Source organism: Echiichthys vipera, assembly GCF_963691815.1.
Source record: "Echiichthys vipera genome assembly, chromosome: 21".
NCBI lineage: Eukaryota > Metazoa > Chordata > Actinopteri > Perciformes > Trachinidae > Echiichthys > Echiichthys vipera.
Window position 1 is genome coordinate 12,469,923 of NC_139846.1, and position 20,956 is coordinate 12,490,878.

The 20,956-nt window shown below is 42.4% G+C and overlaps 1 protein-coding gene across 3 annotated transcripts in view; it reads right to left on the bottom strand.

The window, feature by feature from the left end:
- The window catches only part of oxsr1b (oxidative stress responsive kinase 1b), a 39,754-nt gene extending 18,869 nt beyond the window's left edge, over window positions 1-20,885 (bottom strand). For 2 of the 3 annotated variants that reach the window (XM_083936190.1, XM_083936189.1), the window contains exons 1-3: window positions 20,680-20,885; window positions 12,422-12,534; window positions 5,475-5,583 (exon numbers count right to left, since the gene is read on the bottom strand). In XM_083936190.1, coding sequence (XP_083792316.1) covers window positions 5,475-5,583; window positions 12,422-12,534; window positions 20,680-20,749 — 292 coding nt within the window. In that variant the 5' untranslated portion in view covers window positions 20,750-20,885. The remainder of the gene's footprint in view (window positions 1-5,474; window positions 5,584-12,421; window positions 12,535-20,679) is intronic. The other variant, XM_083936191.1, reaches the window with a different exon arrangement.
- Between the last annotated feature and the right edge of the window lie 71 nt (window positions 20,886-20,956).

Consider the following 20,956-nt stretch of genomic DNA (forward strand, 5'->3'; position numbering starts at 1 on the left):
GCAAACAAAAGCTGGAAATGGCCCTTTCAAGGTCCTGAAAGACTGTCCCTGATAAATTTTCAGGACTAAATTGATTGTGCTTCGGCAATGGTGCCAGGCTAGGGGTGCAAAGATATCTCTTTGCTCAATTACTTCAGGATGTCCTCCGATGATGGGCCAGCTGAGACTAGACAGTATTATTGCCGAGAGTCTTCGACACCGCGAGAGACACAGAGGCAGAGTGAGGGAGAGACGGTGGGTTCAACGGGTTCTTCGTGCAGTGACGGCGCACGGCAGAAAATATGATTCAGCAGTGAGGAAAAGAGACTCCTTCAAAGAGATGACAGATGAGGAAAGGTGGGGAAAGCAGCCAAGATGTGTGTGCGTGTATGGGATAATTTATATGTGAGTGAGTGAATTGGCGAGAAACGGGTGAGGAGTGTAGGAAGAGTGCAGCCTCGCGTCTCTGATGTGACAGCTCTTTGAAGCTCATTGAGAAAAGGCAGCGTGTTTCTCTCCTCTGTTTCTTCGCACACGCCTCCCTGCTTTCTCAATGCTTCTGCGCCCAGTCTGATGTTCATCTTCATGTCTGAAATGGCAGGAAGGAGAAGAGGAACCGACCAGAAATGAAGGTGACAATGGAGAAGGTAGTGAGGGAAGGAGGGTTAGTCAATAGATGCACAATTGAAGGGGAGGTGTAGTCCTAATGAGCCAACAAATGAAGGTTTGATTACACAAGAAAGTGAATAAAGAAGCTAATGTGTGAGAACCTATCCTTTCTCACTCAACCGGATATGAAAAGTTGCAGCCCTGCATTAACTATACACCATTAAAGGAATAGATCGACACCTTGGGAAATACGCCTATTTGCTGTCTTGCCAAGAGTTAGATGGGAAGACCTATACTGATGTCTGTTCGAAGAGTGGTATCCGTCTTTTCATCCAACTCTCATAAAGAAAGCAAATATTCCCCAAAATGTTCAACTTTTTAGTGCTGGCTATTCAATACGAAGATTCCCCTATCCATTCCTTTTTAAAGAAAACCCTACCTACAGTCTAGGTAGGACGGCAACAGTTTCATAAAGATCCAAAGGGTGGGGCAGGTTGCTCTGGGGGATTAAACTCGGCATATTTCCTCTGTGGGGGGGGGAACTGCTCTAGGTCGACTTGGAAAGGCAAGCGGTGAAGGTGGATAGCAGGTCTAGCCACGAGCTTTAAGGCGTCCCTCGCCCCCGCACCCTGCCGCTTCCTCAGGCCGTGGACCACGTGGTCACAGCGCTCTCTCTCCTCTCGTCAGGGATCTGTGATCATGTAATCTCGTTTACCATGCTTCACGGTATGCCGTTTCACCACCATTCATAACAATAGCCTACAATCAGATGTGGGAAACACACTTCAGCGTGCTCGCCCAGCTAAAATATAAAATAAAGCAATATTTCATTGCTTTATTTTATATTTTATACACTGTCACTGATTAATTAAAAACAAAAACAAAAAAAACAACAGCTCAACTCCATGTCAACTGAGGAGTTATCTAAGGACGATTCCACCCGTCGACTTTCAGGAGGCAGCCCTGAAGCTTTTTCTTTAAGAGAAAAGGAAACTGTTGTCAAAGATAAAGGAATAGGATAAAGCAAGACAAATAGTGTATAGTTCCTTTTCCAGGAAAGTCTACTTTAAGCTGAGGTGGCACCACTGAGGGGGACAACATTTCTAAAAGCTCACACACAGCATGATGTAGACTTTGGGGGATCACTAAATGCCAGCCTTGTCAGCCTCTTTCAGATTCATCTGATTGAACTCTTCATGCCTCATTAGGTTGTTCCAACATGCCGACATTGACGGACAGGTTAACAATCCAAAGGTTCATTTTGCATGGGAAAGACTAGGGCTTCCAAGACAAATGACACCTGTTGGCGTGGTTTGAACGGTGCCTGTCCAAGCCCCCAAAGGAGGAGTTTATACAAATCACAGGGGAGAAATCAAGTCTTGACAGCGTCAGGCCCTGTAGAGCATGCAAAAAACTCCAAATGCTAAATCATCATTTCAGTTACATGCTGGATTAGTCAAATCTCTCTCTCTTCCAGGATTTCGAAGAAAAACTGGGAAGGTGTAAAAGCCATGAATTTAAGTGTACTTCAACCAGCAGAAACGCCTTTACATGTCTTTCTTCTGGTCTGAGCAGGAGGTTTGAGCTTGAGTGAGAGGATGAGAGAGTAAAAGGAGGGGGGAATTGGACGAAGGAGATGAGAGCTGGTGCCAACTGTGCTAAAGGCCGATAAGGAATGCCAAGCAAATCTGGAGGGGGGGGGGGGGGGCTGTGAAGAGGCATAGGTGGTGCAATAACAAGGTGTAGAAGAGATGAGTGACAAACTGACAGACATATGCCTCCATCCAGTTATAAAGTTTTAGAAGATAAGCAACCGAGGTAACCTGCTAACCTGGAGTCCCCATCAAAGCTCTGTCAACATTTTGGTAACAGAGGGCCAGCCACATCATGATGTGACAAATCCGCTGGCTCCAAACTTGACAAAGTCTTTTCATATGCTAAACTGAAACAGTCAATGACAATCTGCCTTTTGCCAGATTGCACTCTTGAGTGGCATTGGATTGTGCTCGGCAGCAGTGAAGTCGGTCAGTGAAGGCTGCACATTCGTCTCCTGGGAACACATTCCTCTGCTTGCTTTGGCATGACTCATATTCGTCCCCAGTGGGTTTCAGTGGATGTCTAACCGATGTGTATTCAGTCAGTGATGGGCTATGCAGCTCAATCATGAAACAGTTGTTGACATGTCACATTCAGAACAGGAATTTCCTGAAAAGCCCTGTGCCTCCTGTGCACCTCCTACAGAATTCAGCTCTGCAGGTTTGGTCTTGAATGAGTTTCCTAGAAAGCCTAAAGGTTAAAGAAGCGTGCTTGTGACCAGAAGGTTCAATCCCCTGGGATAAATCTGGGGGGGGCAGTGAAAAACAGTGCTTGTACCTCCGTCATTAGAGCATTGCTCTCAGTTAAACTCCCTACTGAATAAATAAAAGGTTAAAAAAAGGTATTTTAGCGCTGTTTGGATCGACCAGGCCTGTTAACAAAGACAGGCCATGCAGCCTCTCTAACAAAGCAAAGGTCTGTATGAAACTCTGCCTGCCTTCCAGTTACCCACCAGCCCACCAGAACGATTATTTCACACATATCTCTCACCTGGATGGTAACTGGAGATTTGAAATCAAACTCTGGTTCCCCATTGGGCAGAGCGCCGTTGAACTCCACAGGAGTCCCGAGTCGCAGTCATGAGGGTGACTCGCATTTTTGAAAGGAGACACGTTCAACAAACGTTTATAGCAGTCCATCTCATTGGCCGAGTTTATTGACTGTTCTTGGATCCAGAGTAATCACTACCAAAGTGACCTTGTTTACCTGCAGAAGGAAGAAGTTGGATCTCCGTTTCTTCAGAAAGCGAAGCCTCACTCTTTCCGCCGAGTCAACTGTCGCCGTTTTTTCCACAACTCAACAGAGCAGAAAACAGCTTGTGGCGTAAGCTAGCTACTCAAACAGTATCGCCACGGCTCGTCTCTGTCTCAGTTTGGACCTCCACTGGTCCCCACAAACAGACTTTTAAACACACTAAAGTGATTCAAATAAGAGGATTTAGCTTAGGTCTAGGCAGACATAGCTTTTAGTAGTGGGTTAATGTAAGACTGACTGCTTTTGTATAAAACCAAATCTCTATTTTTTTCCCCCCCAGATACGATGAGCTTCTCCAGAATCTTTCCACCCCTGGCAACTGCTGAAGTACGTCCTGGGGTATCATGCCAGTGCAGCATGAGTGACATGCCTTCTATAAGTGCCATAAGCTGTACAACAGCAGTGTGGCATATCGAGAGTCAACCACTAAGAAGTGGTATTTGCCAAAACAAGAATAGCATACAATCATTAATTTTGTATTGTTGCTTAATAACTGTTGTTATTATCCAGACATATATGTGTTTTGGAAATGTCTGCAGATTGTTTAGCAACTAATCTGCAAAAAAGCTCTCTGTGCATCTGGTGTAAATGTGATATATTGCCAAGCCAGTGACATCAAGTACTACGTGGTCTAACTACATTCTTCTCTCTATTGTCTGAAGAATGAGACCTGTGCTGTGGGAATGTACTCAGCAGCTTTATCATATATAACTTTACAAACACCAAGTCATAAACATGTCAGGGCTTTGTCAGATCAACTGTCAAACTTTTAACAGTCTTTCAGTAACGGAAGACACAAGACAGGATAGAGTCGGCGGGTGGAGAGTTTCTTTCGCTCCACCAAGCCAGATGAGCAGATAGCGATTGGCCTTTCTCTGGTCTGGTATGCTCTGCCCTGTGGAGTGATGGTCCATAAAGCCGACCTCATTTGACGTCTGTCTCCATGGCAGACTTCGCCATGGCCATCATTTAATTACCCCACACAATAAAACTCAACGTCAAGGGCTTCTGTTTAACTGGGATAAGGGGAACGAGAGGCTGTCTTAAGTGGTGTCAGCTCCTGCTGTGAGGCTGGCCGTCTGCTCGAGCGTCGCTTGGTGGGCACTGTGCCCGCGGGCCCAGCTGCAAGGCGGCTGCCAAGCGCTCATGACTCGAGTGTATGTGAGGGAACCAGGCATGCCACCTGGGGACTATCCGTTACAGTGGGCCGCTGTTTACAGAGGGGGTCTGAGAGGAACAAGGGAGGGTAGAAAGAGACTGTAAATGTTTAGTGTTTGGAAGTATCTTTGTATGCTTGTTCTTGAATAATTCTGTGTGTGAGATTGAAAGAAGGATAAAGATTTTTTTTGACCGTTTGTAAACAGAAGACCATTGCTCTTATCAGACCGTTCATCTCTGAAGACGGTGTTTGTTGCTTGTCAAATGTTTGGAACAGGACGCCTTCATCTACATGCTGTTTGTGTATAGACCCTCACAGGTCTGCTGCAAAAGCTCTTCTCCTTCAAATGCTGATCCAGAACCACAAATGCTTTTACTGGTGATGATAGAAACGAACAAAACAATCAGAAGCAGATGCATTTGTTGCATTTTGAGGTCTTTCTCTTCATGGTGGCCTCCTCTTCAGGCTCCTCTCACTAGTTAATTGCAGCGCTGCCAAATGGGTGCCATGTCACGAGCCTGCGGCTGTTATTACCTCTGCCCTGTCATTAGCTCCTGCACTGTTCCTGAGTTAAAGCCCGGAAAGAGCTGCAGCTCACATGGGACACAATGAGGATCAGTGCTGTCACATTCCCTACAATCACAGTTAACATCACCAGCAGCAAGTAGCCCAGCTCTTCCCACTGCCCCTCTCTCATCATGAGGGGCCCTGACAAAAAACCTGGATCCCTCTGATTTTAAGGCTATAGGTATATGCCACATAAAATAGTTTGATGTATTCACAAAGCTGATAAAGAAATTGCTAGTATGGATCTCCTGTCATGGATCTCGACAGAACTTGAGGTGGGTGTAATAAAAGATTAAACAGATGAACTTACCACCACTGAGCAGCTTCATGACCAGCCATAGCTCATCCTTAACCACGAACGAGGTGTAGTAAGACACAATGTTGGGGTGGTGGCACTGGCTCATGGCCTGAATCTCTTTCTGTTGGGGAGCAAAAAAGGGAGAGACAGAATCCAATTAACCAAAAATGGACAAAGCATTAAGATGATCTGAAGACTGTTTTAGCATCCATCTATTCTTATTTGGCTTATACAAAAAGGTGTGAGAAATGGAGGAAATAAAAAGAACGCAGACTCAATAAATGCCTTAAATGCTGCAGCTATTCTTGAAATTGAATGCGACACTCAAGATCTCAATGACGTCAGTTGTCAGAAGAGAGATAGGCTAGGTCAATATAATGCATATCTTTGCAGAAGGGGAAAAGCAGCCGCTACTCAGCCCTTTATAAAGCACTGAGCTCTGTGTGTGTGTATGAGTTTGGAAAGCAGGAGAGCTGAGGTAATGCTGGCACAGAAGTCCAATCCGTCACTTCAGCAACAGTCCTAAAGTCATTTGAGGACAGACAAGCTTCCTAAGAAGAAGAAGAAATAGAAAATCGAGCTGACTTCAGGGTTTATTCACAGAGGTTTTGCTTGTTTCTGCACTTACTTGACAAATGAATAGACCGATGACTGCTTCTCCATACTACTAATGCACAGCTTCTCTGTACTTGGTCATGAGTCCAGCCCCCTCCATGTTAGTGGATGGGACATGGGCCAAACTAAAAATTTAAAGCACACCTCAAATACATTTTTCAAATATGTTGAAATGTTCCTTTTTCTAATGGGGACCTAATTTGACGGAAGAAGTGGAGCCACATCGTCCATCTTCATATACAGTATATGACTCATTATTATGCATATAACTGCTAAAGATTTATTAAGAATGTAATACAACGAGTCTGTTTGGGAATAGTACTGGAAATATTATTTAAAACTATTAATAATGTATCTAACAAATGTTTAGTGAACTTTTAGTTTAATGGGTAATTATTTGCACCAGGAAAAGTACTAGCCTACCATTTATTAAACTGAAAATTACAATTCCTTTGAATACTCAAATACATTCTAGTCTAGAGGTGAAATGACGAATTAATTAAGAGACTAATAAATGGATTTATTTTAGTTTTGGACTGTTGGTTGAACAAGACAAGAAATTTGAAGACGTCACAGAATTGTGATAAATGACAAGTTGCAGCCTTAGTCTAATTATGAATGACATCTCTGCTCGGTGCCAGACTTGGATGACATAAAATTATATAATGCAGAATACATATAACAATAGCAAATATACAAAAAACAAAGTTAAGTAAAAAAACACCCGTAACTTAGAAGTAATGAATGTCAAATTAACCTATATATGTCAAGTAGCCTACAATTTTGATTATGCATACCCCCCTTAACCCAGTCTTTCTACTAAGCTATTCTAAACATGTGCCAAATCTGCAGTATCTCTGTATTGGATGCGCTGAGGTGAAATCAATACCGGCCCTCTCATCTAATTATGAGTTTCACCACGAGCAAACAAGCATATTTCCCCAAACTTCAGAGTGTTATTTAAAAAAAAAGCTATTGAGTTTTGTACTATGACAGGTGTGCCGCAAGCCTTTCAACTGAGAAACCTTAACACTCCAGCTGAATACATTTGTCAAAGGCATTAATCAATAGATGCTTGTGGGTCAAAACGTAAGCCTGATGTTTCATCAGCATAAACGCTTAGCTTACACAATGTGCATTAGCAGCAGTATGCCTCTGCTGCGGAGTCATCACTATTGAGTCTGCGGCCTGCAGTGAGTGCCTCCGCTAAGAGAGGCAGGTGACATCCTGATGCCTTGAAGAAAGCACTTGACAAAAGAGGGTTAAGAACATGGACTGAGTCATAATAAGGGTGGATACAGACCGCACATGAAACAAAGTCACTGAACCACGACGGGTACGGACATGTTTAAATGCAGACGGATCTGTAGAGGACACTAGCTGAGGAGAAGAGGTGGCTTGCCGGTCGAAGATTTTCAGAGCACAAGGTTCCTTTCCGAATGACCAGCAACAACCTTTTGACCGACAGGTGAGCCGACACCCCGCGCTGCTTCTGAACTAAAGCCGCTTTTGATTATCAAGCGGTCTAATAACTTCCAGTCTGTCGGGCCAGACGGCGAGCTCTGTGGGTCGTCTCCCCTATCATTCTTTCTCTGGATACTACAGGCTGAGAGAGAACAATAATGATATAGCCTGCTGGCTGCTAACTGTCCTCAGCGGAGTCTAACCCCCCCTCTGTTCTCAGCACAGTGGAAGAGGAAGGTCATCACAGCTCTGAGGGCCAGGGTAACCCCAGAAAAGAAAAACAATGGGATAACAGGGAGGATATCATGCTCTGGCAGTTGGCAGGTTTTCCCCCCATCTTTTCCAGCAGACAATGTGTGAATCAGATAGACTCTTTGTTGTGGAGATTAGGTCACTGTAAACCTTTGCTGCAGCAAAGACAGTGGAAATGTTCTAATCACTCACAGCCATTCATGTTCTTTCTGTGTAAATTCCAATGTGTAACCTTTGACTTTTGACGACATTTTGCTTTGGGCAAATATTTTTGCAGGACATCATAACAAAGACATTTCTGCATGATGACATGGGCCCACGCTGTACCGTTCATGTAAAGGTACATTATGCACATATTATCCAGGTTCCTGGTGTCCAAAGTGATTTCTGCAAACCATGAAATATGAAATTGTCATCAACTATGAACAGAAAGAGGGAAAACCGTCTTCTAAACAGTCTTACTTTTGACCTTTGTGTTTGGTTGTGGGTGTTGCGATGACCTCATCCTAATACACTAAGGCATCGAGAGCAGTTTTATTCAAACCATCCGACGTGTAAACCACAGCTGACACACCTGTCTGCCAGCACGCACAAAGCTAACTGCAACACAAATGGTTTCACTATCCAGTGATTACATTTGAGGTAATTTAAGTCACTGATGACAGCAGCAGAAGAAACACTTATGCCACCCTGTGTAAGACTTCAATGTCAAATGACTTAATTATGGCAATCTGTCTTACACTCCTAAACTGCATACTAGCATAGTACATTTCTCCCTCTCCACTACTTTTACACGTGTTAGCTCTATATTTGAATGAACAGTTAAGCCTTAGAATGAAAGAAAAATCAGGGTGATAAATGTTCTAGATGCAATTTCACCATTCTTGGTTTGTAATTTACCAACATTTCAATGTCATTTTTTCATCAAAATTCAATTTAACCACAAATATGAATGAGAAACGGAAAACAAATATTTTACATCTGAATGAAATCCCTAAGATGTAAATGTTTATGTCATTAAACATTAGGGATGCAAAACCAAACCGTAACAACAAACAAACGGTATACTAGGGGTGCAAAATGGAACCGTACAAAATAATACGTTCACTACACAAACCAGAAACAACAAACTCTCCTACCCGCGGCTCTCAATATTAATGTTTGAATCGAAGGGGTTATTTTTGTAATTAAGGAGAAACACTTTTGTTGGGTCTGTGTAAATCATAACTAAGTCATAGAGTGTGGTCTAGACCTACTCTGTAAAGTGTCCTGAGATAACTTTTGTTATGATTTGGCACTCTAAATAAAACTGAATTGAATTGAATTATACTTAAAGTATTTTTGTTTGTGTTAAGCAGGCTGAGTAACACTTTTGCTTTTTAATTTAATTTTATTCAAATGTCTGGATGGAAGAAAACGTGATTCTTGCAAACGACAAAACAAACATTTGAAATGTTGAACCATTGCGCCCCTATTATAAGAAAAAAAAAAGGTTGGGAGCCCCTAGTTTATAGAACCTCTGTGTTTACAAAAAGTGAGTAAAATAGTAATAATCATTGTGATGTGACTGAAGTGATGTCACTTCAAGTAGGACTGAAACTGAGGTTGAGCCCAGCAAAATTCAAGCTAAACGCCAAATCCCTGGAGTAGGTTTAGCCTGCCATTTCCAGGAAATAGACCAGACCACAGTTAATCTATTTTTCTATTATAGGCCTGATCTTTGCAGTATTCAGTGTGTCGGTGTCCGACCTTGAAACTGAGCAAATAAATAAATAAATGACCTATTGTCACAAACATGAATACAGTGCTGGGTCACAAACTGGTGCCACAGAATCACACTGATGGCAGACACACAGAGAAGCCACTATAGAAGCAATGTTACGTCACTATCAGTTACTCAGAGCCTAACACACACTCACTATGACCCAATCTCACTGCAGCATGCACGCAGAAACCCACACGCGAGGGCCTACTGAGGAACGGAGACACTGCCAATCTGCGATCGATGGGGAAACTTAGGAAAATGTGAATGTGAATCACTTCCTTTAGCGTGATACAGAGTTCCTATACCATTAATAACAATTTTCCCCTCTGCACGCTCAATATCTTTCTCAGGTCACTGTGATCTGACGTGTTTTGAATTGAATATTGTGCTGTTAACTAGCTTTTATCAAATAAAAACACTCGTTTAAATAAAATGATAAAAGGCAATAGCTATAACAACTGTGTCATTATGCAAGAGGATACGTAAACAAACCTCCCCCTCATCTGATCTAACTTGAGTCACTCACAATCTCCTGTCCATCAAACTGCTGTGGCAGGGATAACATATCACTGCATGGAGACACAAGAGGCACGACATATCACTACTGTTCTCATATTAAAGAATTTCACACAGGTAAGATTAAAGACTGGCTTCTTTAAAACTTGTGGCAATCTCTTTTTTTCCGATCTTGCGATCTGGATTCAATTTAATGCTTCCCTGCTGTTTAACCGTGTACCCAACAGGCTGTGGAATTGTGGGGAAAACCACAGGCAGGAAATCCGACCTCGCTGTATTCCATGTGACCGCCTGCTCCGAGAATCCGGGAGCAGCATTCCCCTGATTCATCCTGCAGAAATCGTGGGGGGTGGGGAAGGGCTCCTCCTCGGTTCAGTATTGCCAGCGAGTAGTGAGAAATCCGACATTAATCTCTAGCAATGATCTTCCGTGCGCGCGTATAGGCTTACGCAATGTTTATTTCCCACGGGTTACTTTCACAGACTTTTGGATGCAAAGAAGGAGCGAGCACTGGGAAAAAAAATCCATTGATCACACTTCTGGTCTAAGTTAACAACAGCTCATTTCCCAGTGACCAAAACATGACATGTGGTGTATGTGGTGCTCTGGAACAAGAGGGGCAACTGACAGCGACCGTGCAATTTTGTCCGAGCCAAGTAGTATGACATCTTTCCCTATTTATAGCTAAAACTGTACAGTAAAGTAACCCACAAATTGTTTGACAAACATATTGTACATAAGGAACTCCTAAAGGCAGAACAAAAGCCACAAACCATCTGATCATCTTTATGCAGGGGAGCTTCACAAAATCCCTCCACTTCTTGATCTAAATCCTAAACCATGATTTACAGTAAATGATGTGCTGAGCTGGGAAACAGCACTGCATGATGTATGAGGGTATAAAGACACCATACAGCTTTCAGGAAGATGTCCCACGGTGGTCTAATAGTTTCCTGGATGTAAGTGGAGTCCTCATTCACAGAGAAACTAGAACAGTGTTTGAAGTGACAGAGATGACTGGAGGAAGGCTTGGAGAAAACCAGTAATGAAAAGCAGAGGTGGCACTCACTCCGTCCACACGCACGGACCACAAAGACAAAGCCCTGAATGAAAACTCACGCTGTCAGGTAGCAGCTCCCTTTGATCATACATAAAAAGTAACGAGGTCACAAAAATATCAACATGTTTTATGTTTTTTTGAAATGTATTGTCGGTTTCTTTATTATTAAAAAAGAAAAAGCTCTTGGAGGAAATATCAGGATTTGGTCTCAGGCTGGAGGGGCTCATTTGTCCCGCTACATAATTTCACAATGTACCGAAAATATGTTAATACTTTTCAGAAGAATATAAAAGATCTCTGACATTGGGCCACATTCACCAACCGTTCTTAAGAAGAAATTCCTTTTTAAAACCCACTCCGTTCTCATGAAGATTGTTGTTTTAGGGAAGAGCCAAAACCTATTTCTTTTCACCTACGCTAATAAAGATCATCTAGCATGCGCTTTTAACTTAGAGGAAGTGCAATACATCATGATGAGAACAGGGGTACGAACAATTCAGCAGTTTAAGAACACGTCATGGCGAAGACTTTTCTTAGGACTTTCCTGAAGACCAAATCTAGGAAGATATCAGGGAAATAGGTCCGATGTGTTTTGCGCCATTGCTTCAGCAAAGCATCTTCTGGTGCAGAAAAAGTGCAGGAGAGATGCCAGAACACCCTGCCCACCCTGTCACTCCACTCAGCGGGGAAATACTGGGACGTGTCAGTGTCTTTGTTTGATTGACAGCGCCTGACAGGCTGCCAGGGTGCTGGTGTCACACCGTAGGGAATGAAAGACAAAACAAATAAACTTGCGTTGTAGCCCGCATGTCATCGTCAGACAGCGCGTTGATAGTGGTATTGAAGAGCGAGGACCACACCTGCATCTAACTTGAGCAAAGTGACATTTGCAGGGACGTTTACACGCAGAGTAATGTGCTGCAGATGAGCAGCTAAGTTAATTAGCTATCTAGCTTGCAACTGACATTAGCAGTGCACTTTCCCCCGCGAGTCTGTGGCTCTTGTGTCGTGAAGCAGGCTGCTGGTTCAGGGTGACCACCCGCTCCACCTATGATAGAACGTTACTGCTTTATGAGCGATTTAATCAGAATCAGAAATACTTTAATTATCCCATGGGGAAATTGTTTTTGTTAAGAAAACTCCAGATATACAAACAAGAAATATTAGACAGAACAAACATATATTAGCAAAATTGGCTGAAGCGCACACACAAAAAAAGGGCAATTTAATTTCAGCTGGACTTTCAATCTAATAAGAATTTACTTAGCAGCGTTGTGAATATCTTACCAGGAGTTCATCCATACTGGTCTGGCATTTCTCGAGGTTGATGCGTTTGATGGCCACCTTCTCCTTGCGTGGTAAACAGTAGGCTGCTTGAACCACTGCAGTGGCCCCACTCCCTAAAAGAGACAGAAAGACAGCACATGACTATGATTCAATATAATAGTCATCTCAGGCAATACAAGACTGCTAGTGCTGTTGTAGAGCCTGACTTTGGCACATACAGCACATTCATTTTCAGATTACATTCACATCCTGGGGCTGTCCCGGCTTCTTTTAATTGTCTGCCCCTTCCCTAACCCCTGCCTACATCCAGAAATAATGGCTACTGTGGGATAATAAACCTAACTTTTATCATTATTACAAAATCCTCCTGAGTTCAAGAAGGTAAAGCAGAGTTCTGCCTTGACAGTTTATGTGATTTCTCTTTGGCACAGCTTAACTGTCTGTTCATCAATTATGAATCAGCTTTTCCCAAATCCTGTCTGATGAAGCGGGTCTGATCGAGGCCAGTGACTCTGCTAAACGAGAAACCCCCAGGACGCTACGGTAGGAGGTTTGTGCCAGAGAGGACCACAGACTGGTACTGTGTTTTAATTCTCCTTTTTATATCCTTGGCACATTTGGAAGATTCTGTTCACTGTTCATTGACAAACTGGCAATTATTCTTTACAGCACCAAATACCACAATCCAGGACATGACAGCAGCTCAAAAAAACACAAATGATGTCCTGCGCCTCCTGTGTGAAAAGTAAGGATTTTTTTTAAATGTATGCATCACAATGGAACAATATCACTGATCAATACTTTTCCGTATGCATATTTTAGGAACTTTTCAAGACCTGGACACTTTAATTCAGCCAAATTTTCCACGCTATAAAAGTGGGAGCACAGCATCAGTTGGAAGTCTATTCCACCACAACTACTTTGTAGATGTACAAGCAAACAACACATAGATTACATTCTGATTAAATCTTAAATCCTACAGCGGTGGGCTAATCTCTTTATTTTAAATAATGCGTGATAGCATAATGAAGCTGGTAATACCCTCCCATGGAGAGGTACGGCTGTTGTTCAGAGCTTCGTGTGAGGTCACTTCACTGCTATAATTTAACGCCACACACACACAGACACACACACACACACACGGCTGTTTCCACAAAATCTCTGGAGTATACGTGACGCTGAGCAATGCTGGGAGCACATTGTCCTCTGGCAACAGGCTTCGCTGAGTGAAAGAGTGAGTGGCGAGTCGGTCCGCTCCTCCAGTAAGCTTTTCCTATCCTCCCCATGCTCTCTTCTCTGCCCAAATATTAACAAAGTGCTCATTGTTTTGGAGTTTTCATTGGGCAAGTGGTGTATAGAGGTTTGGGAAAGGGCTATATTAAAGACTAAAAACAGTTCCCTGATTTTAATTTAACATAATTACGACTTAAGGCTATTAGAGAGAAGCATACAACCATTGCAAAATAGCCGAGACTGAGATGACCCAAAATCTTGCTGTCTCAAATAATCAAATAAATCTGCAGTTTCCTTCTAGTTTCCTGTAACTGATAAACAGTAACAGTCACTTTCATGACCATGTTATACTGTATGTGAAAGCCTACTTAATGACCATGTTATACTGTATGTGAAAGCCTACTAAGTGACCATGTTATACTGTATGTGAAAGCCTACTTAATGACCATGTTATACTGTATGTGAAAGCCTACTAAGTGACCATGTTATACTGTATGTGAAAGTCTACTAAGTGACCATGTTATACTGTATGTGAAAGCCTACTTTCTACAGGTAGTAGTGCTGGGTGCTTTCTATTGACTGACAACTGATATAGTGTGTAGTCGGCCTTGCTCAACACTCCAGCATCCAAGTAATCACAGACCTCTCCACCATTGCTCAAAACTAAGGGTGCTGAACAGGGCTGTAAATAAACCCTCCAGCCCTCTCCCACCACCACCACCAGCAGCAGCAGCAGCAGCAGCAGCAATACCAAACAAACCTCTGGAGGCCGGCCAGTGATGGGGAGCTCAGCCCGGGCTTGACCACATGGAGCCAGTTGCCCTGTACATATTTGAGTGTAAATTCCTTCACACAAACAAACAGCCAGTCGTCAGGGGTGGCTGGACGGGCTGGCGAGCATATGTGCTTGAGTGTGTAGAGAGGATGAAAATGGGTGAAACTGTTGGGTTTGCAGCAGGCAAGGTCAAGGGGCGCCAAAGCTCTGCAAGCCAATTAGACAGAGGAAGCCCATTCTACCAGTTAGCCGGGACCTTGAGTTAATATAGACCTGATGCTCTTTGATATTTGCTGCTTCCGAGCATAGCACAAGGTTATTCTGTTCGAGTAGTCATGCCTCTACTATTTGTATCCAGTTACATGATTGTTAAATACTTCACGAGGCCTTAGAGGTTTTAACCAAAGCTGTAAATTGAGTAATTATACTGTGATGCACACAGGTCAGTCGTATCCTATAAAATAAGCCACACGTCGTCACATCAACAACATCATCGCCGCCCTCTCCATCTGAATGGAAGGAAGCACACAAAAGAGCCATCCTCACAAACGCAAGGACTGACTGCAGTAGCACCAGGGCTTTGAAAAACCTCAGGCCAACATCTAATCTGCTAAACAGCCTGGCACAGACATGAAGGCTGCAGATCAAGCAGTAGGTGTTTTTTTCTCTCTTGTAATTTACTTAATAAATGAACAGATTACGAAAAGATCAGCAGTCAGATTTTTTTTATAACAAAAAACAGATGAAAGTCGTTCTGTTTGTATCCTCCGTTTCCAGAGGCACAGCAACAAGATTTGACTTGTTTTGGAAGTTGATGGCTAAATCAAATCTCTATATATTAAGTTACCACATTAGGCAAAATCAAATGAAGATGATTCAGCTGTCAGCTGAAAATGTGGCGTGTTGACGTAGATAGGCTCAGAATACATTGTATAAGATTTTTGGTTTTTGTTATTTCCATTTGTTTTAATTTCTTATACTTTATTTCCATTTAATGTTTCATCGATGAACAGCCTCGAAAGAAGAATATTGAATTTCTTATAAAACAATTTAACATAAAACAAAAAGAACTTAAAATCTACTTAGATTTATTATGATTATACACATTTCATTTTTATACAATCTATGTGCACTGATCTGGTAAAGCACTAGATGTAAAGGACAACTCTAGAAAGTGAAAAAGTTACAGACATGGTGAGACACCTTGATCACTCCTGAGGGGGAAGCATTGACAAAACAATCATGATCTTTGAAAGAGCGGCCAATGTTTTCTGTAAGCATGTTTCCTCAAAACAAGTCCAGTTTTACATGAGAAGCCCTGCAAGCATTATACTATAACCTGGCAATGTGTGAATGGGACAGGCAAGAGTGTTTTTCTTCACAATGAACTCAATTGTTTAAAGGGCTTGCCATTAACCCCTGAGCTGACATGATCTTGCTTTTTGTCCGAGTATGAAATGTTGGCATTCGCCTTTTCTGGTGCATCTCTAAGAAGTCTTTAAGTTGCATACAGTCAACAGAATAATAAGCTTACAACAGCGTTACACTTAATTAAACTCATTAAAGCGGCTCAAAGACCATTAAAATACCAAGGGGCAATTTAAATCTCAAGGTCTCATTAGAGAGCTGTTACTCATGAGATGTAGACCTCAGATGAAATGATGCCTCACATTATGGGCCATTGTTTGCCTCCTTAAATAAATGAAAATACTTCGCTAGGTAAGGTTGAAGGTTGATTTTTGTAACCGCAAGTACAGTGCCCAGCACAATAATATCATATCAGATTAGATTAGCCTTGAATTGGCTTCTAAATGGACTAGGTCAGCAGCAGAGTGGCAGCAGCTCCCACTTTGTCTCAAGGCAATTGAAAGGACGCTGAGTCACCCAAAAAAAAGGCTTTGGGGTATGACACATGCTCGGTAACATCTGGTCTGCAATCGCAGAGAGGCGCAATAACTGGTGCGCTATCAAAGAATATGGGGTGATTGATTAATTTAACTGAGGAGTCCACAGTCTGCCGCGGTCCGGTTGTATTTTCTCCATCCGATTTAAAGTTCTGTCAGACTGAGAGAAAGCAAAGAGCACCTGAGTGAAAACTACCACTATTTCTAGCGCCATTTGCTGTAACCCTCCAACAGCGCTGCTCCATGTCCATCGAGCATGTCATACCCCAAAGCACAGACATTTTTTGTTTTTGGTGACTCAGCCTCCTTTTAATGGCTTTGGTTTAAACCTCACCAGGCCAGTTTTTGGTGCCGGATGTCAGTTGTCTTTTAAAACATTTCCTCTGTTCACCTGTTTGACATTCCCCACACATTATTCAAAAGGTTAAATGAGAAATATCACACGCCACTTGAAAGTCTGTATTAGGGATGCTACTAAGGATTATTTTCGTTATCCATTTATCTACCGATTATTTTCGAGATTCGATTTACATTCGTGTTTCCTCACGCTGGGGCTGAACTCGTTTCTCTCACTACCGAAATTAGCTGCTCTGTTCCAACAATGTTAGGCTTAGAAAGCATACGTGAAGGCCGAAAGTCACTGCGGTGTTCTGAGCAGAGGAAGTCCACTAATTTATACAGTGTAAACCAACACTGAAACCCTGCAGTGCGCCTGAGTCCCGTTATAACTGAGTAGTCTGATGTGTGTAGAGGTCTGTGTGGTTAAACTGTAGAAGCTTGGTGTCGTTCTCAGGCCATGTCATGATTTCCGAAGCTCAAAACATGATATGGCGGACAGCCCTGTGTCTTGAAATTTCTTGTTTTGTTCAAAACCCAAAGAGATTTAGTTAAATGTGATATAAAAAAAGATTATACGCTAATGCATATTATATTACATTTTTGCCAATAGTTTCCTTTTAATCCTACATACTGCTGCTTTAAATGAGAGAATTCTTGGCCTAGAAGTTGCTTACAATTGTGAATAGTTTGCTAGAACGTAATCATACCGAGGTTTTCAGTTTCCACTATCTCAGGGACAGGGCAAGCAACAGGGAGGAAACGCAGTTTACGATGGATACAAACAAGTGCGAGTAGAAAGTTTCCACTCCACATTTACACAAATGCTCCGGAAGTGCGATCAAGAATAAAAAAGCAACCTGTATTTGTTTTCTTTTTTTCCTCTGGGCTCTGTCCAGTATGATCCAATGCTCAGTGCAGTGAGATGAGTGGGTGTGAACCATGTAATAACAAGTCCTTCGCCCTGGGGAAGTTACCAAAACAATAGCACTGCTGGGTATGCAGGACCATCGTCAGAACGCCAACCTTCCAGCGGAGCAGATGAGCTATAGGAAACATTATACAACACTCCCCAGCAGTTTGGGTGGAGCAGAGGTGGGTTTAGGTCCTGTTGCAGTAGTTTAGCTCGACTAGCGGCTACCTATTGAGGTTTTGAATGCTGCATACTTAAGTAGAGCTAAAAATGACCACTTTGTATATATATATATATAAGTATATCGATGAGTCCATCTATAGAAAAAATAATCAGCTACTAATTCAATAAAGGTTTATAGCAAAGCTCATTCATTTTCAGTTTTCAGCTTCTGTTGTTACAAAGTTATAAATGGATTTTGTGCCCTAAGTTTGTGCTGGGAAAACAAGAAGGTCCCATTTCTCTAATTACAATTTCCTGAGTCTGTGCATGAACTGTACTGTATGTTCTGGTGGGATATTAACTGAGGAAAATGATCAGTATAATAAAACAAGCGATGCCATAAGCAGTTAAAACATCAGTACCACTGCAGGTAACGTGGAGAGACACACAACTCATGATAACGTGCAGCTGCAAAGAAAGATCTAAATTAAAAGGTCTAATTTTATGAACTTTCTAATACAAACATTAGCCTGTGCTAATTTGGAAGTGCTCAGTAAAGCATTTGTGTTTACCTACTTTCCTCCCAGAATACACACTCCACAACACCACCACAGCCCACCCCTGACTGTTGTGCAACCTTGAGAATATGTCATCCAAATATGAACCCACACGACTCACTTTAAAGCTCAAGCTATTTCTTAGGCACTTAAGTTACAAAAGACTCCTCCTATTGAAGCTTCTTTACATAGCAGTTAATTCTCTATGGGCGATATATGTTTAGGGAGATTCTGACAGCAAACGTAAAGATGGTATCCTAAGAAAAAGTGAGGAGACTCTGATTTAGTGTGATCTCCCGCCTACATGACTAGAGCAGCAAGAGCTCTTCAGTGTGTTCATTATAGTAAAAGCCTTTAAATATTTCCCCATCGGGAACCAAATATATAAGTAAATAAGAGGAATTTTGACTTTTTTCCTAACTGATCATCACTGATCGGGGAGGACGCCTGAAAGAGAAAACTGCAGCAACTTCGACGTAAAGCGCAACTTTTAAAATTGTGTTGACAATCTGCTGGTAATCAAGTAAAGATTGTCTGAGAGGGAACAGAGAGAGAGAAAGAGAAAGAAAGACTGTTTGCAAGGTTTAACATGAACAGAAGCAGATGCCGAACAGGAGGAGTTTTGGTGTTTAACTTGTGTTCATGAGGAGACTGGGAACACAGCCTCACACAGAGGGCTCTGCTAATTTAGACCACATACAAGACCAACTCCTCCAGATTTAAGAGCGCAACTGGTAATCGGCTTTAGGTCATTTATAAAAACGAGCGTTTAGCTTCCAAAAGCTAAATTGAACATCGTGATTCCTTTCCATAAGCATGCTGCGGTCCAACCTTTTAAATAGCTTTACCCCATTTCAAATCTACAGTATGCTGACAATTTGAGTCACACACCGCGTATGAAAATGCCACAGAACTGGTTTCTACACAAGAGAGGCTCTATCTGTGCGAATGCTTAATAGCAAGGGTGTTATCTTGTGGAGTCCCCCAGATCAAATTTCCCAAGAAACTGAGAATGTACACATGAGTTAAAGTTAAACCCAAGTCTTTAAAAAAAAAAAACACACATACACAAAGAGGTTAATTAAAAGGGAGCAGAATGGAGCCTCTATAAACACACCGGTTCCCTGTAGAGGAAGCACACACCACTTAGGTAAAGTAAACCAGAGGCACAAACTCGCTGCTTTGAGAGGACAATACTTTGCTTATACGTTACACACCCCTTCTTTTTCTCCTAAACAAAGACTGCCAAAGTAAAGGTAGGACTTGGTTTGGTATCTGTGGGGCGGTACATTTCAGAATCTCAGAAAGTAAAAGCTGTCATTCCTCAGGCCAGCCAACCTGTAAACCATCCTCAGGACTCGCCATGGCTTGACACTGCACAGCTATGGTGTAATGTGTCTCCTGTCACCCTAGAAGAAATGTGGCCACACATACAAAACAATTATTGTGCTATAAAAAGAAAACATTCGAGACTAGCATTGGGCTCGCAACAATTAACATGATTGTAGGTTCAATGCAGACTGGTTTAAAGAAAGTGTTATTTAGGGGATGCGGTTAGGAGCCCTTTAGTACGGATTAATCCTCTCCAAAGAGCTCTGCATACCTAGATTAATTCAGGCAGTAAATTGCCCAAAACAATACCCTTCTCCTGGAAGGGCCACGGAGTATAATCTCTGGACTCTGCATTGGCAACACCAGTGTTTTGGAAAGACATTTCGTGCTTGAATATCCAGTATATTTTAATTGGGGATGGGCGTGTGGACACACACACACACACTACAAGTTATTCATGGTCTCTGAATATGTGGCTGACACTTTGCTTTAGCATTTGCAATGCAATCTATCCGCCAGATCAAAAGAGAACTTTGACAATATCTTATTTACAGTATGTCACTTTGAAACATACTCTGCATGTTCAGTTTAATACACCAACACTGACTCATTTAAATGAGACATAGTGTAATTATTGTAATTGCATAGATACAATGTCCTCTATGCAGAGTAGAAACGAGAAAATAGTCTAAATATGTGTATACATATTTAACCCACTGTTCAATAAAAACGGTGCTTTTCCAGCAAATAGTCAGTGCCTGACTGGTCAGAAACGTTGTAACGTTCGTTTAGGACCTCGGCGTAGCCCCGGTGGACGGGGCCAACCGCTCTCACTGGAAAGTGACAACACCGCCCGGCTACGATCGTCAAGTTGCCGAAACGTGATGGACTTCTTAAGCTAGCTCCAGAGAAAGAAGATGCCTCCTGCTCGCTTTACACTTGGGAGAGATATCACGTTAGCTGTGGTCACTCCACCTTTTTAAAAGAAGCTAACGGCAGAAATTCTGTCGGTTATATGTTAAGCTAGCAAGCTAAGGATCACATACCAATCACCTCGTGTAGCTCATAGTCATCTTTGTTGATGGACCAGGTTTGGGAGCTCAGGTCCTCCGACATGGCTGAGGAGTCTGCTGCTGGAGGCCGTGCTATCTGTACAAAGGTCGTGAATCCAAAGACTGCGTGAAAAGAAGTCAAAGTAATCCAAACAGGACCAACAAGGGCGACACTTCCCCTTCTTGCGTATCCTGCAGCACTCCTGTCATTCCCAAAGTTTGACACGAGCGTAGCGGCCCCGCCTACCGCATTCCTGCTGAGCAAATGTGG